General features: G+C 42.7%; 1 protein-coding gene across 3 annotated transcripts in view; it reads left to right on the top strand.

Moving 5' to 3' along the window:
- Positions 1–17,404, top strand: part of cpeb2 (cytoplasmic polyadenylation element binding protein 2) — a 78,301-nt gene extending 60,897 nt beyond the window's left edge. For 2 of the 3 annotated variants that reach the window (XM_060937687.1, XM_060937686.1), the window contains 6 exons: positions 2,548–2,718; positions 5,046–5,135; positions 6,934–7,052; positions 8,928–9,042; positions 13,938–14,119; positions 15,746–17,404. In XM_060937687.1, the coding sequence (XP_060793670.1) occupies positions 2,548–2,718; positions 5,046–5,135; positions 6,934–7,052; positions 8,928–9,042; positions 13,938–14,119; positions 15,746–15,973 (905 nt within the window). In that variant the 3' untranslated portion in view covers positions 15,974–17,404. Of the gene's footprint in view, positions 1–708; positions 733–2,547; positions 2,719–5,045; positions 5,136–6,933; positions 7,053–8,927; positions 9,043–13,937; positions 14,120–15,745 lie in introns of all 3 variants that reach the window. The other variant, XM_060937685.1, reaches the window with a different exon arrangement.
- The last annotated feature ends 575 nt before the right edge of the window (positions 17,405–17,979 follow it).

Raw genomic sequence — 17,979 nt, 5'->3', positions numbered from 1 at the left:
GCCATAGCCGGTCGGCAAAACAGCGAAAACGTCCTTCTTGAAAAGGAATGCGCGGAGAGCCTCTTCCTGCTCATGTTTCAACGAAAACTCCAAGTCTAATTCTTCTAAAACTGATTCCAAAGCGGAGTCAAACGAGCGCTATTCACTAGCCGTAGCCATCTTTCCTGTTGTGCTTTCTCCAGCGTCGCGCAGCCTTGTCGTCACTCCTGCAAAAGCCCGCCCAAAGAATCCAAACAAAAACCTTGCGTTGTGATTGGCGGGCACGATTTGATGCCCGGGGTGTTTTGTTGATATGGTGCAAGGCTAGACCCACTCGCAGGCAAAAAATATTTTTGGCCGCTAGGCGGGTGGGTCTAGTTTACTAGGCTATAAAAGTGTGACTTTTCATGGAAAACACAAAATTGTCTGGGTGACCCAAAACTTTTGAACGGTTGTGTCAGAAGGACGGAATACGTTGGTAATCATTGTAGCAAAAAACGATCGCATTCATACAACCCTGCCATGGATTATTTTCCGATAATAGCATGCCTCATTATGTTTAATGCCTTTGAGAACAGTTACATTTTGAACTAAAGTACTTCTGAAGTACTGTCTTGGCTTACGAGCATCTGGGTGAAGTGTGAAATTGATTTTTCCACCTGACTTTTCCTTGAAAGTAAAGCTTAACTCATATCACAGCTTTTTCTACTCTGTTCTGTTTACATGCAGCAAGGAGTTACGGCAGACGAAGAGGTAAACTCGACTTCCTGCACTGTGTAACGGCCACACGGCTTTCTCATGTGTGACGTCTGTGTTTCAGTCACGAGTTACAACACCGAGAGTGCTCGATTTACTAAATCTCATGTTTAAACACTCCTCAGGACCTAGCTTTACCTACACAAGCAGCGATCGTGTGGTTGGAAACAATTCAACCAATCAGCGCTTGTGTTCCCTTTTTGTCATCTAGCATTAAATCAGTGTAAACATACTGTGTTGGTAAATTTGTATTCGCCCCTTTCACATATCCCACAATCCACTGCGCGGTCGGGAGCTTCCGGCGGCCAGCCACAGGCTGCTGATAATGGTACAAAAACCAATACTGGGCTATATAATCAGGTTCGATGTTGAAATAGCAGATGCTCAAATATTATTACAGGTTTATAAGGTCTTATAGATTTTTTTAAAGATTAATACTGGTGGAAATGATTGCACATTTACAATTTGTCATCAGTGTAAATGTACACTGTTAAGGTTGTTGGTCAGAGTTATAGTGCTGAGGAGCCAGAACATGGATTTCGTGTAAACAACACAGAGAGTGAAAGCGAAAGGGCTGTATGGGGGATAATATAAGGATGACCGATTAAAAGCTTCTGTGCCAGGCTTGTAGTACTCGAGTCTGACTCATGCCCTAATTTAAAGGACTCGTGACTTGAGCACTCATGACTCGGACTTGGACTCGGACTTGTGCATTAACTGCATTCGGACTCGTAAACTGGAGACAAGGACTCGGGATTTTTTCTTTATTTTTTGTAACACGCCATAATAATTTCATCTCATCTCATTCTCTCTAGCCGCTTTATCCTGTTCTACAGGGTCGCAGGCAAGCTGGAGCCTATCCCAGCTGACTATGGGCGAAAGGCGGGGTACACCCTGGACAAGTCGCCAGGTCATCACAGGGCTGACACATAGACACAGACAACCATTCACACTCACATTCACACCTACGGTCAATTTAGAGTCACCAGTTAACCTAACCTGCATGTCTTTGGACTGTGGGGGAAACCGGAGCTCCCGGAGGAAACCCACACAGACATGGGGAGAACATGCAAACTCCACACAGAAAGGCCCATAATAATTTGGCATAAGATATTTATATCTACATTAATTTTTGTGCGCATGCATCAGATAGACTCTCGGGCGCACTCCTGACAGAGCGCATGCCAAGTGGACTCTCACGAGCATGGCATAAACGGTTTCACATAAAGGCAGCAACAGCTACCGTCAAATGGTGCGGTTGGAGTCTTGCTCTCGGACTCGACTCAGATCAGGAGTGGACTCGACTCGAAATTTTCTTTAATGACTTGGACTCGAACACTGGGGACTCGAGACTGGACTCGGTTTCGTGACTCGACTACAAGACTGTTCTGTGCTGACGAAAAATACCATGGGACCAGTAACTAGATATATAAACGCAATCGAATAACATCACATTTCAGCTTGCATCCGATATTTGAACATCGAAACTGATGACAAATTTACACTGATGAAAAATTGTAAATGTGCAGTCATTTCCAGCAGTATTAATCTCGAAAAAATCTGTGAGACCTTGTAAACCTGTAATAATATTTGAACGTCCGATATTTGAACCTCAAACCTGATTATATAGGCCAATATTGCTTTTTGTAGCGTTATCAGCAGCCTGGGCCTGGCCACTGAAAGCTCCCAACCGCGCAGTGGATTGTGGGAGATGTGAAAGGGGCTTATGTGTAAACATACTTCATCACTGGCGTAGGTGGAGTGATGAATAAACAAAATAAACATGGTCAGTGGTTCTTTTCTCTTCTATAGGACGTTCCTCCCTCTTTCCAATAGACGATGGGCTCCTTGACGATGGACATGGTAACCAGGGCGTACCTGGAGTTCTGGGATCTTCTGGTTATCCGCATCAGAACGGCGAGCGCATTGAGAGGTTTTCACGGAAAGTGTTTGTGGGCGGCCTGCCACCTGATATAGACGAAGGTGATTGTAGGGAGCGTTTTGTAGATACATTTGAATTATTTTCTGTTTGAGTCATGGCATATTTTAGATATTAGTTTTATTTTCACATCAAAACACGGGTTTCATTAAGGGCCGGTGCCCGGCACAAAATCCAGCTATGATCAGCTTGGCGCTGGTTACTTTTCAAAGTCCCTCAACCAACAATGCTAGAAGATGTCCTATTTTCTGAGACCTTTCCTTTCCTATGGTTCTCAATAGTTATTTTTGTGTCCTTTTACCCTTTTGACTGTGTTTGTGTACTCACGGCAGCTTTATGGCCTTGACCTTCAATCACGTCAGCTTTGGCTGCTCATCGCAACAACGTTGGGGTGCCAGAAAGCTCACTTCTGATTCGCTACAGTTCAAAATGAAAAGGCAGCAAGACCAGACAACCTTGTTTCTGATTCTTTCCAAGTTTGGCAAGATATGTGGCCAAACGAGGAGAGATCGGTAAACAAGAGAGCCTCCTGTACTGAGGTTGCCTAGCTAAAGGCTCATGCAGGAAAGTACAGACACCACTCACCTTGTACAGTGGTGCTTGAAAGTTTGTGAACCCTTTAAAATTTTCTATATTTCTGCATAAATATGACCTAAAACAACATCAGATTTTCACACAAGTCCTAAAAGTAGATAAAGAGAACCCAGTTAAACAAATGAGACAAAAATATTATACTTGGTCATTTATTTATTGAGGAAAATGATCCAATATTACATATCTGTGAGTGGCAAAAGTATGTGAACCTCTAGGATGAGCAGTTCATTTGAAGGTGAAATTAGAGTCAGGTGTTTTCAATCAATGGGATGACAATCAGGTGTGAGTGGGCACCCTGTTTTATTTAAAGAACAGGGATCTATCAAAGTCTGAGCTTCACAACACATGTTTGTGGAAGTGTATCATGGCACGAACAATGGAGATTTCTGAGGACCTCAGAAAAAGCGTTGTTGATGCTCATCAGGCTGGAAAAGGTTACAAAACCATCTCTAAAGAGTTTGGACTCCACCAATCCACAGTCAGACAGATTGTGTACAAATGGAGGAAATTCAAGACCATTGTTACCCTCCCCAGGAGTGGTCGACCAACAAAGATCACTCCAAGAGCAAGGCGTGCAATAGTCGGCGAGATCACAAAGGACCCCAGGGTAACTTCTAACCAACTGAAGGCCTCTCTCACATTGGCTAATGTTAATGTTCATGAGTCCACCATCAGGAGAACACTGAACAACAATGGTGTGCGTGGCAGGGTTACAAGGAAAAAGCCACTGCTCTCCAAAAAGAACATTACTGCTCATCTGCAGTCTGCTAAAGATCACGTGGACAAGCCAGAAGGCTATTGGAAAAATGTTTTGTGGATGGATGAGACCAAAATAGAACTTTTTGGTTTAAATGAGAAGCGTTATGTTTGGAGAAAGGAAAACACTGCATTCCAGCATAAGAACCTTCTCCCATCTGTGAAACATGGTGGTGGTAGTATCATGGTTTGGGCCTGTTTTGCTGCATCTGGGCCAGGACGGCTTGCCATCATTGATGGAACAATGAATTCTGAATTATACCAGCGAATTCTAAAGGAAAATGTCAGGACATCTGTCCATGAACTGAATCTCGAGAATGTGGGTCATGCAGCAAAGGTTCACATACTTTTGCCCCTCACAGATATGTAATATTGGATCATTTTCCTCAATAAATAAATGACCAAGTATAATATTTTTGTCTCATTTGTTTAACTGGGTTCTCTTTATCTACTTTTAGGACTTGTGTGAAAATCTGATGTTGTTTTAGGTCCTATTTATGCAGAAATATAGAAAATTCTAAAGGGTTCACTAACTTTCAAGCACCACAGTAGTTGTATTACAAACAGGTTAGCAAACTTCAGAGGGTGACTACAAGCCAAAGGGTAACATAAAGGACACTACACTGTACAGTAGTGTAATCCATAGGCAAACAAAGGCAAGTGCAGAAGGGTGAAATGTAAAATGTTATGCCATACACTCAGTTTCTTGCACAAACTGATAATAAACACCCATAAAATAGCAATAAAAAGGTCATTATCAGCAGTGAAAGTGGGGTCTAGAATGCATCAGATTGCACCAGAGAGCATCTAATTGAAAATTTTCAGGGGGAGGCCCCCCCAGCGGGAGGGGAATACCCCTCCCGTACTCTCCCCCAAGCATTGCTCCACCCCCTACTTCCTTCTTTCCACCCCCGTCTTCATTTCTTCATGAAACCCCTGATCATAATACTTATTCTATTCTCTTTCCATCTTTTAATTTTTCTCCCACCATTTTCTTCTCTGTCTTTCTGTACATATGCAGATGAAATCACCTCCAGTTTCCGGCGCTTTGGTCACCTGGTGGTTGATTGGCCACACAAGGCAGAGAGCAAGTCCTACTTTCCTCCAAAAGGTAATAAAGATATGAGAATAATAATAGTGCTTTTGAATTCGACAGAGCCACTGAAGGGAGAGATTTGCTTGTGTGCTGAGAAAAATTTCTGTTTTCACAATTTTCTTTTCCTTTTCTTTAAGAAACCGGCATGATGTCGTTTTTATGTTGTTAACAAATGCGCATCACTTATTTCCTTGTACACACCACCTACTATCCGTATATTACTCTCGATTACTATCCGTGCTTATGCTTGCTTTTAGTATGTTTTGTTTTCTTTCTTTCTTTGCTAAGGTCCCTTTAAGGGCTCAGGAGGTGTTCTCTGATCTGGGGTAGGTTTCCCAAAAGCCTCTTAACACCAAGAGCATCTTAACTAAGAGAGAGAGTGTTCATTGTGCTGCTCGCTCTACCATTTAACAATGATTTTTGTGCTGCGATGCTTTTGGGAAACTCAGGCCAGATTAGTTAGAAGGTGTAGAGTAATTTTCTATAACAGCAGCTCTAATAATAGTTCTGGCTACGAGGCAGTTCACGGGTTTATCACACTCATTTCTGTGAGGAGAGTTTTATTTCACATTTTTGGAAGGAATCTCCAGCGTCGACACTTTGTCAGAGATAAACCATTTATCAGTTAGAGATAAAGCTGTAACTTTAAGGTCAGAAGAGTCTATCCTGTTTGTTTTTTTGTCTGATTCATTTGAAGAGAGAGAAAACAGAGAGGCTAGTGAGAAGACAACTGTTTATAGCTGCTACACCGTAAGCAATAACAGGAACGAACTTGTTTCGCGGCCCTTCCACAACATTAAATCTAACTATAAATAGGTAAAAAGTATGATGTGCCATTCATTAATGAATGAAAGATTGTACTCAGTGTCAGATTTCTAAGAATCGATGATTTACTAAATGCAGAGTTAACTATAAACAGGTTTATATTGTTCGGACCATGTGCTAGTTCGATAAACATTGACCGTGCATTTTTCTAGTAGATAATTTCAAACACCCCCCTTGGATTGGCTGTGTCCAATGCTTGTGCAGTGGCTCTGATCGCGTTTCCCTATTTTCTCAGCTTGGCTTTAAGATGACTTGGTTTTCTCCCAGAGACAGCTCCGTGCTCTTCATGTTGGTTTATCCTTTTTAACAACAAATGCAGTTTTCTGAGGCAAAACCCAAAGCTGAACCCAAGAGAATACATTCAGAGCTGTTAATAGTTTAAACAGCCAATCTGGCAGGGCACACATGGGTAACAAGAAACACTTGTCAAGCGGGTGTTCCAATATTTTTGATCACTCGACAAACAGGTGTGTTCAAACAAAAGGTGCCATGTTCTAAGCTGTTTGACACATCTCGAAGTAAATATCAGGAACGGAAACCGGAAATTCTGATCTATCAAGAAATTCCACTCGCAAGAAAATCCAGCAAGAAATGTCACTAATTAACTTTAGACGAGACACACTTCTTAATTGAAAAGCATTCCAGGAGCTGGTTAAGAGAACGCCAATAGTGTGCAAAGCCACGTCAAGGTGAACGGTGGATACTTTGAAGAATCTAAAATACGAAACATATTTTGTTTCTTTGTTTGTTTTACACTTTTTTGTTAACCGCATAATTCAATACATGTTCCATGTGTTATTTCATAGTTTTGATGTCGTCAGGGCTGTTCTACAATGTAGAAAATACAAAATACAGAAAAGCTTACAAATGAGTAGGGGTGTACAAACTTTTGACTGGTACTGTATATATTCAGCCTTCACATTCATACACACATCAGTTTGAGCTCTATTTACTGAAGGACAGTTGTTATTTTTGGTCTCTCTCCAAGGTTACGCCTTCCTGCTATTCCAAGAAGAGAGCTCGGTGCAGGCGCTGATCGAAGCCTGTTTGGAGGAGGACGGCAAACTTTACCTGTGTGTGTCCAGCCCCACCATCAAAGACAAGCCCGTGAGTCTGAACGTCCACTTTTACTGGCACTCGTCCCTAATCTGTGCTAAGCAATCACCTGGAGATGTCTACAGTGTTTAGCACTGGTTATATAAATTAGATCACAGCAGTCATTTCCCATAAATCCCCACGCTGAACTAATCCACTTGCTAGTGGAAAGAACTGGAAGATTCCTTTAAAAAAGGGACAATTACATTAAATAAAAAAAGATCAGGGAAAATCGCATTACATGCAGATGTAATGTAAGTGGTGTGTATGTACTGTACCTGTTTTGAAATGGGATTTAAATGAAATTTGTGCTTTTAATGTGGAACAATGCTTCCTGTTCGAAAGGTGAAATGGTTAAAGGTCACTAGAACAATGTTGCTAAGCAACTAGGAAATACGCGCTGACCATAAGCTAGATATTTACATAACTAGCTATTAACGACGACAACAACAACAACAACAATAATAATAATAATAGTAATAATATAGTTTATTTATTTACCATTAAAATGCAGGTTAAAGTGCTGTACAAAGGTTAAAAAAGTATAGCTGTACAAGCGGGCAGCACGGTGGTGTAGTAGTTAGCGCTGTCGCCTCACAGCAAGACGGTTCAGGTTCGAGCCCCGTGGCTGGCAAGGGCCTTTCTGTGCGGAGTTTGCATGTTCTCCCCGTGTCCGCGTGGGTTTCCTCCGGGTGCTCCGGTTTCCCCCACAGTCCAAAGACATGCAGGTTAGGTTAACTGGTGACTCTAAATTGAGCGTAGGTGTGAATGTGAGTGTGAATGGTTGTCTGTGTCTATGTGTCAGCCCTGTGATGACCTGGCGACTTGTCCAGGGTGTACCCCGCCTTTCGCCCGTAGTCAGCTGGGATAGGCTCCAGCTTGCCTGTGACCCTGTAGAACAGGATAAAGCGGCTAGAGATAATGAGATGAGAAATCGCAAATATTTCTAAAAACAAAACACATATGCATAATTAATTAACCATATTTAATCCAAATTACTCAAATTAAAGCTGTGTAAATAATCACTTAAAAATATCAAATGATGCAAATATAAAACTAGACAACAGCAAACGTACTGAAGATGAGGGATCTGTGTGTGTGTGTGTGGGGGGGGGGGGGGGGGTGTTTTTAGTCTTTTACAATTTCAACATGAAACATTTATATAGATTTACATCAGAGTTGTTGGTAAAAGCCAAAAATTGCACAGTACTTATATTTGTCAACTAATACTTCTGGTCAGTCCTGCCATCTTGAGAAATATCAACATTGTGCCACAGCAACACACGCGAACTCAGAGTTATCAGAAGATATTGACACATACGTGAAAAGGCATAGTTCTGGCTGCAAGTTTCCCAGACATGCAGGAGTCTTCAGGACAAAGGAGTTTTTACTCTTTTTTTTTTTTCTGTTTTATTCCTTACTTAACACATGACACCATTTGAAAGCAGCGTTATGATATGCCAGCACTCCAACAGTAATCCAGGAAAATACTACACGAGTCCATAACCCCTTTCATTTATAAAATGGTGTCTTATTTCCGCGACTTCCGTTTTCCACTTCTCTGAATAACTGAATAATTTGTATTGACCATCAGTGCCAGGGTGTTGCTCAACCGGGATCATCAGATAACATTACAGGAACTTTGCGTTCAGCTCCAGCTGCCAACGAGTGTTGCTTAGTCTTTCAAAATCCAACGATGTTAGATTCCTTCCTGCATAATAAGTGGAATGTGTCTGTTACAAGTCTAATCCGGTTGGCACGTGTTAACAAATTGGCAGCCATTTTAAGAAACGTTCCAAACAATAGAATGCACTTTTATTATTGATAGCTTATTAGTTTCTAGTAAATTCAGACTAAAATGGAAAACTACGTTGGTATGTCTTTCAGGTTCAGATCCGTCCGTGGAACCTGAGCGACAGTGATTTTGTGATGGACGGCTCGCAGCCTCTCGACCCTCGCAAGACCATCTTCGTAGGCGGAGTGCCCCGTCCTCTGAGAGCAGGTAACACCTTCAGGCTTCTCATCTCATCTCATTATCTCTAGCCACTTTATCCTGTTCTACAGGGTCGCAGGCAAGCTGGAGCCTATCCCAGCTGACTACGGGCGAAAGGCGGGGTACACCCTGGACAAGTCGCCAGGTCATCACAGGGCTGACACATAGACACAGACAACCATTCACACTCACATTCACACCTACGCTCAATTTAGAGCCACCAGTTAACCTAACCTGCATGTCTTTGGACTGTGGGGGAAACCGGAGCTCCCGGAGGAAACCCACGCGGACACGGGGAGAACATGCAAACTCCACACAGAAAGGCCCTCGCCGGCCACGGGGCTCGAACCCGGACCTTCTTGCTGTGAGGCGACAGCGCTAACCACTACACCACCGTGCCGCCCACCTTCAGGCTTTTCCCTGATTTTAGAAGTAGCCTATAGGTGTTGAAACACTTCATCAGAGATCTATCTATATGATATATATAGTCTGTCATCACAACAGTGTACGGTGTCACGGCTTGTCTTCTTGTATAAAATTGGATTAGGTCTCGGTCTCGTTCCTTGCGTCACAATGCAGCAGATACAAATTTTTTGTGAACCTGCAGGTCTGTTCGTTCGATCATTAAACACTCTATGAATAATTCTGTAGTATGACATTTTCGAGGAAAATGACCCCGATTTGCTGAAATGATTTATGATATCTTGTCAACTTTTGGTGTCACGGCGCCCCCTGGTGGCACAGTTCGGTATGAAGTATCATACAGTATATAACACGGAAGTGGTAGTTACAGCAGGGCAGCCATTAGGAATTGTGAACAAGGTGATACAATTTTCCAAAAACCCTCTCCAGGATCACCACCACCACTCATCCACCCTTAGCGCTAATACCAACATGGTCAAATAAGCTCTTGCACATTCGTCTTTTAGTGACACAGATGGAGTCTCAAACAACTATTTTCCAACAGCCATGCTCTGTTTTGCTGTCATACACTCAGTATGATTATAAAGCACAAATCAGATCAAGTCAGTTATTTCAAAAAATTATTTTCTTCCGAGTTAAGCGAGCATGCTAACATTACTTAAAGGTTAAGCTAGCTAAAGTTTTATCTGCTAGTCTTATTTACGAGCTCCTCACCTTTGCCAAGTTCAGCTTCGCCTGTCAAAAGTGCTTCTTCACTTTTTGTTTTTTTGGCTAGAAACTCGGCTTTTGCCTCTCTGCTCCTTTCATTTCCTTGTTTACGTGTTACTTGGGCTTTTCTTGTTCATGACTCAGCATTTTGCAGCACACGTGTGTTTTACACATCTGATTGGCCAAGTGTTCAGACTGTACCATTTTCACAATAACAGTGAGTTGTGGCTTGTCAGATAACAAACCGAAATGTGTTTTCAACACAAATTTATAGGTGCATACATATAAACTGTATTGTCAGTGATCTAATGGCCCTTTTCCACTACCCTTTTTCAGCTCACTTCAGCTCGCTTCAGCTCACTTCAGCCCGACACGGCTCACGTTTCGACTACCAAAAACCAGCACGACTCAGCTTGCTTCAGCCCTGCTTAGCCCCTAAAACTCGCACGGTTTTGGAGTGGGGCTGAAGCGAGCCAAACCGTGCCGAGTGAGGCTGGGGGCGTGAGCAGACACTCCCCTGTGCACTGATTGGTGAGGAGGAGTGTCCTCACATGCCCACACATGCCCCGCGAGCACGCTGGGATCTGTAAACACCGTAAACCCGGAAGAAGGAGAATTACGAGAATTTCTGAAGCCTTATGCGCCTCGCCTCATCTATACGCTCTTGCCAGTATCTGTTGGCGTTGTCGGTGACAACAAGCCACAGCACCAAGACCAGCAACACTAACGACTCCATGTCCTCCATGTTTATTGTTTACTATTTGGGTCGTGAGACTACCGCTTAAAAGATCACTGATGTCACTGTTTGCGCTGCTTAATGACATCACGTGATGTCCACCCACTTTCGCTAACTCCACCCAATGTGTCCACCCACTTCCAGCCAGCACAGTTCAGCGCGGTTGTAGTCGAAATGCAACTCCAACAGCCTCACTTAGCTCGACTCAGCACGGCACGGCTCAGCCCGACTCAGCCGCGTTTGTAGTGGAAAAGCGGCATAAGTCAGGAAGTAAATTGTCATACTTGATCTCATTTATTGTGTTATCATATGTTGTGTTAATTTTTTCAAAGTAATAGTATGTAGAAATTGTTATTGAAACAGATATTTACACTCACACAACATTGTGCTATCAGTCGTGCAATATATATTTGTTATTTACCAGCTGGGAGGTCCGTATCGTGAAATACCGTGACCGAGGTCTTGAAAGTACTGAGCGAGGCCTCTGGGCCGAGGTCAGTATTCAAAGCCGAGGTCACGGCATTTCACCATACGGACCGACCTTAAGCTGGTAAATAATATATTTATTTTTTTCTTTACCAAATTCTAACAGAAAACGAGAGCGCCCGAAAGGGAAAACCGAGCCGAGCCGCCATTTTGAATCCTCATTCACGGCTGTAATGCAAATGGCTTCCTCCTCGGTATACAAGTGCACTTCCATGGCAGGAAAAAAACTACATTTTGCCACCTATGTAGTCCCCTATTTATATGAATAGGAGTCATTCAGGATTCAGCCATGTTTTTGCTCGGCGCTAGCAAATTACAGGTTTTAGCTTTCTCCTGAAATGTTTTCTTTTATTTCTTCTTCCTCAGGGTAGTAAACTCGCTTTCGCTGTGAACACTGTTGTTATCGATATCCATAATGTAAAATTAATGCTATTCTCCTGAGAAATGCTGGCAAAAATTTACAAGATTTTTGATAATCTTATAGATTAGATTAGATTAGATTAGATTAGATTAGATTAGATTAGATTAGATTAGATTAGATTAGATTAGATAAAACTTTATTGGTCCCTTTGGGCAGGTTCCCTCAGGGAAATTAAGATTCCAGTAGCATCATTACAGATAAACAGAGAAAATAAATAGAGAAAAACTTCTAGATAAATTAAAATAAATTATTTACATATACAAATATAAAAAGAATAAGATATGAAGAAGGGGGGGGGAAGGGGGGTGGCGGCAGGAGAGATATTGCACTTTATATTGCACATTATATTGCACGTTGTCCGGTATTGCTTATTGTTAGGCTAGGCTATTGCTCCTTCCCGTCCTCTGTCCTCCTGTTCCTCTCCACTGTCCCATCAACGACTCTGGTCTTTGTATTGTGGCCTGTGATGGTTTTCACACCTTTCCAGACTTCCCTCATGCTGTTCTCCTTCAGGTTCTGCTCCACCTTTCTCCTGTAGCTGTCCTTAGCTTCCCTCATGCAGCGTTTTACCTCCTGCTGTGCTGCTTTCATTGCCTCCCTATCCCTCTTCCTGAAAGCGGCCTTCTTCCTGTTGAGGACAGCTTTGACTTCTTGTGTTACCCATGGCTTGTTATTAGGGTAACACCGTACAGTCTTAGCGGGGGAGACCACGTCTGCACAGAAGTTGAGGTAATCCATCAGACAGTGTGTCAGCCCCTCTATGTCCTCACAGTGTGGGCTAAGCAGCACATCCCAGTCCGTGATGTCATAACAGTCACTTAGGGCATTTATGTTGTTAACATAAATGATTAGTCCCCCACCTTTGCTTTTCCCGCATGTGTTAGTGTCTCTGTCGGCTCTCACAGCAGTGAATCCCTGCAGGTCCACATTAGCATCCGGTACAAGGTGTGTTAGCCATGTCTCCGTAAAGATAAACAAGCTGCTCTCCCGGTAAATCCGCTGGTTGTTCAGAGCGGAAAGCTTGTTGACTTTATTCAGCAGCGAGTTCACATTCCCCATGATAACGGAGGGAACGGATGGTTTGTAGCGCCGCCGGTTGTCCGCTCGCCTAGCCTTTAGCTTAGCTCCAGCCTTGCAGCCCCTGGGTTTCCTCCTCAGCTCGGCCGGGATGGGGTGTCGTATCCCGGCTCGTCCCATTGTTTTCAGGGCCAGCAGCTCCTCTCTCGAATAAGTGAGAAAACTGGCTCCTGGTTGTGTGTTAAAGTTAAATATATCCATGTTATTTCGTTAAACACACTATGTCTTCGTAAGAAGAGCAGAAAAGTAAAAAAAGGTGGAAAAAAAGAGGTTTAAAGAGCTAAAACTACAGAGCTACTGGAGAGGCAGCCGTCTCACACAGCGCCCATACACAAGTCTTAAATAAATCTTATAAAAAAAGACAAAAAATGCTACTATGTTTGTTGTTGTTGTGAACGAGCGAGTCACCAGAGGTCCGTAACTGGGGTCCGTAACTGGGGTCCGTACCGTAGGATACGGACCCACTCGCCAGCCAATCAGAGCACAGGATTTGATGGAAACCGGACCGCGAAAAAAATAATGCGCATTATTATACATACAGGACACTTTTTTGATGGAATAAAAACGTGTTCTATTCCCTTGGAACGGGTTTCATTCATTTGGTTTGATAGCATGCAGTATTGTTCGCATGTCGCTTATCCTACCTGTACCTAATGGAGAATGAGTGTTGAATATGGTTTACGATATTGCATCGTTGTCAAGACAACATGACGTCACGCGTCAGAGACGTAAAACTTCTGTGCTAGCGAGCAACTGTGACAATTTGTAAACAAACATGGCCGCCAGGTTTGCGTCGTTAAATACGGAAGCTTTTGAGAGAATTTTGAAAAAGAAAGACGTGGTGAACACTCGAAAGGAATGTGTATGTATAATAATAATATTATACATATTATATTATACAACTCATCTTCGATTCGTTCAATATCATGCTAGCTGAATGGAATACATCTGATATACTACTCAGCGCCAGCTAATATTATTTAAATATCAACCCGAAGATCCTCCAGCATTTCACCATGGCTATCGTATGAAATGTCTTGTTTTATTCCACAGTTGAGCTGGCTATGATCATGGACCGTCTGTATGGTGGCGTGTGTTACGCCGGGATTGACACCGACCCTGAACTGAAGTACCCGAAAGGGGCGGGCCGAGTAGCCTTCTCCAATCAGCAGAGCTACATCGCCGCCATCAGTGCCCGATTCGTCCAGCTGCAGCATGGAGACATTGACAAACGGGTACGAGAGCCAATCAGAGCCCATCCCTTAAGCTCTGTATGTGCGTTTATAGAGCAGAGGCTCATGGAGGTGAAATCTATTGAATAGAATTGAATTATCTTAGACTCAATTTACTGACATAAATGTAAACTACACTTAAAAACCTGTATCTTTCTGTATACATGGATAGGATTTCGCAGAGATTTTTAGAGATACAGCGTCATTACACTTTATTCCACGAATTCTCCATTCTGATTGGTCAGAAGGTGTCGATTCATTTCCGAAAGTAATTCCTGTATAAGAAAACATTCTGTAAGGAGATATTAATTTAACATTTAGGGATGGAGTCTACAGTGTTAGTATTTGTAACTGACAGTTTGTAACAGATCTCCAACATGGGAAAGTTCCAGTTTCTTCATAACATGACAAGCTGTTTGGTTTTTTTTAATGTATTCATTTCAAGACAGTGTTGTAGTCGAGTCACTAAACCTCGAGTCCGAGTCCAGTCTCGAGTCCCCAGTGTTCAAGACCGAGTCAAGTCCAAGTCATTAAAGAAAATTTCAAGTCGAGTCTAAGTCGTGCCCACTATAGATCCGAGTCGAGTCCAAGTCAAATCCATGAACAAGGCTCCAACCGCACCGTTTGACGGTGCCTGTTGCTGCCTTTATGTAAAAGCGTCTCTCCTACCGTGTTGGACTAACATTACTGCTTGACTGCTCCAGTTTAGTTAATAGGCTACAGATAAAAAGCTTGTTCATCGCTCAGCAAGCCCCGCCCACTATCAACACGGCAAATAACATGAGAGAGGGTTAACACTAGCTAGTTCATCGGTCAGCAAGCCCCGCTATCAAGAGGGCAATGAACACAGCGTGTCACTTACTTCTCTGGGTGGAGTCTTACCCAATGACTATTGAAGTTCGAGGTTGTCCCCGTCATCTCCTCGATAGTTCTTCTACATATGGAACACAGCAGTGCATTTTTTCCCACTGCACGAGAAGTCTGTATCAGCAATGCGGACAATCCTAGGGGCGTCTCTCCAGGCATTTTAGTGCCATTAACGTTAGTGTGTTCCTGAACATGACGTATGAACAGGTGAATGTGCATTCTCTTGTACAAAATTAGTATAAAAATTAATGTAGATATAAAAATCTTATGGCAAATTATTATGCAAAAAATAAAGAAAATATCTGAGTCCTCGTCTCCAATTTACGCGTCCGAATGCGGTTAATGCAAGAGTCCGAGTCATCAGTGCTCAAGTCCAAGTCAAGTCACGAGTCCTTAAAATTAGGACACGAGTCAGACTTGAGTCTGAATCCTGGACTCAAGTACTACAAGCCTGTTTCAAGATAAAGAGAAACTGTGATGTTGGTGATGGAACGACTGTTTATAGCTGCCATAACATAAGTGATAGCACAAGATAACTAACTTGTTTTGTAGATGCTCCTTCATTAAATGTAGCTATAAATGGATAAAACGTAATAATTCACAAATTGTTATTGTTGGCAAATCGCTCTGGTACACTCTTCGGGAAAATGTGTTATTCTTTATACAGTATATCATGTCTTCCATGTTTGTACTCGAGCTGTGAGATTAACCAGCGAGTGCGCACAAACACAGCCGATCTAAGTTGAAGTCTGTCTCATGCAGGTGGAGGTGAAGCCGTACGTTTTGGATGATCAGCTGTGTGATGAGTGTCAGGGGGCGCGCTGCGGAGGCAAGTTTGCGCCCTTCTTCTGCGCCAACGTCACATGTCTGCAGTACTACTGCGAGTTCTGCTGGGCCAACATCCACTCGCGTGCCGGCCGAGAGTTCCACAAGCCGCTGGTCAAAGAGGGAGCCGACCGGCCACGCCAGATTCACTTCCGCTGGAACTAACGAACGACAAGGAAGCACGCCACGAGCCCAAGCTATCAGTATAGAGCACCTAACAGTATACAGTATATAGAGATCTATGGAATTATTTATCTTTTGTAGCAGCCAGAAACACTACATGCCTCATTTGTTTCACCAAATCACACACTTTTGCTCTTCTACCCTACCCTCAGTCCCTACATCTCAGGCTTTTGTGGTACTTTGGTGTTTTTTTGTTTTTTTTGTTTTTTTAAAGGAGATTAACAAAAAAGAGATTTGTAGTTTTTTTTTCCTAATTATTTTTATATGGCAAATTTAACAAGTAGATATGAGAATGTTTTTCGCATGAGAGGGCAGTTGTCTGTCTGTCCATCTGTCTGTCTGCTGCTAACCCCTCCCCGTGGGCAAAGTGCGCAATTGTCTCTGGATAAACTCTTCATGGCGTGATCCTGGGGAGCCCCACCATAGTGGTGTAAACGCTACAGTGGGGAAATCGCAAACTCGTGCTGAATTATGAGTGTATAAATCTGTAAGCTGCCCTGTTGAAATAGATAGCTGTCAGAGGTCTTTACCAAAGGTAGCAGAAGAAAACAATATTCTCGCCTTTATTTAGTAAATTCTGGAATGGTTTTAAAAAAAAATCTAATTTACATGATGTTTAGCTTATTTGAAATCTAGTCAATCAGCCAAGACCAAAATGTCTGATGTAGTCTTGCAACAGCTCGGAGTCTAATGTCACTAACAGATAATACAGTCTGACCTGAAATATTTTACTTCAATATTTTCCTCAAACCACTTCCAATTCTGAGGCAGTTATAGTTCTAGAAACACAAATAAAACCTTCACTGTATAGCTGAATGATGTAACGTTATACAGGCCACCATCTTGGACAACACTTCTTTTTTTTTTTAGCACAATTTGTTATCATTTGTCTCCCTTTGGCCCCACCTCCTAAAGTTTCACAGGATCATTGTAGCTGGACATTATGTAAGGAATAAAACACAACAGAACATGCTGCTATAGGAAAATAATCAATGACCCGGTGATGCGATGCATTACTTTCCCCAAGTTAATTGTTTTCTCAATGACATTATGTTCTGATGTGTTTTATTCTTCTTATACTACAGCCAATGACTACAGTGTTTTATTTAATAAAGAACGACATACTGTGCAAAAGTCTCAGGCACATGTAAAGAAATGCTGTCGGCCAAAAATGGCTTAAAATAATGAAATGAAATGTTTCGACGTTGAAAAATACTATAAACAGTAAGCCATAGTAAAGGAAACAAAGTCAGTATTCGGTGTGAGATGACCCATCCATCCATTATCTGTCGCCGCTTTATCCTGTCCTACAGGGTCGCGGGCGAGCTGGAGCCTATCCCAGCTGACTACGGGCGAAAGGCGGGGTACACCCTGGACAAGTCGCCAGGTCATCACAGGGCTGACACATAGACACAGACAACCATTCACACTCACATTCACACCTACGGTCAATTTAGAGTCACCAGTTAACCTAACCTGCATGTCTTTGGACTGTGGGGGAAACCGGAGCACCCGGAGGAAACCCACGCGGACACGGGGAGAACATGCAAACTCCACACAGAAAGGCCCTCGCCGGCCACGGGGCTCGAACCCAGAACCTTCTTGCTGTGAGGTGACAGCGCTAACCACTACACCACCGTGCCGCCCTGTGAGATGACCCTTTGCTTTTTAAAAATAAAAAAATAGTAGTCTCAGGTACAATCAGTGCAGTTTTATAAGGAAATGAGCTGGAGGTTTTACTGAGCATCTTACAGAACCAGTTCTTCTGGACACTTTACCTGTCACACTCGCTTCTTAATTTTGCACCAAAACCCAGTAGCCTTCATTATGCTTTCTTTTTTTAATCTGAAAAGTGCTCGCTTGTGTAATATGCTGCTCAGATACAAACTTTTTTTTTCTGTAACATTTAATTTTGTGCTGGAAAATGAACGTTTGGACTCTAAAATGTTTTCATACTGACTCGATAATGTAGAAGTCTCATCTCGTTA

This window comes from Neoarius graeffei, chromosome 13, assembly GCF_027579695.1.
Source record: "Neoarius graeffei isolate fNeoGra1 chromosome 13, fNeoGra1.pri, whole genome shotgun sequence".
Taxonomy (NCBI): domain Eukaryota; kingdom Metazoa; phylum Chordata; class Actinopteri; order Siluriformes; family Ariidae; genus Neoarius; species Neoarius graeffei.
The sequence above is the reverse complement of the archived record's forward strand: the minus strand, read 5'-3'. Positions and strand labels throughout refer to the sequence as shown.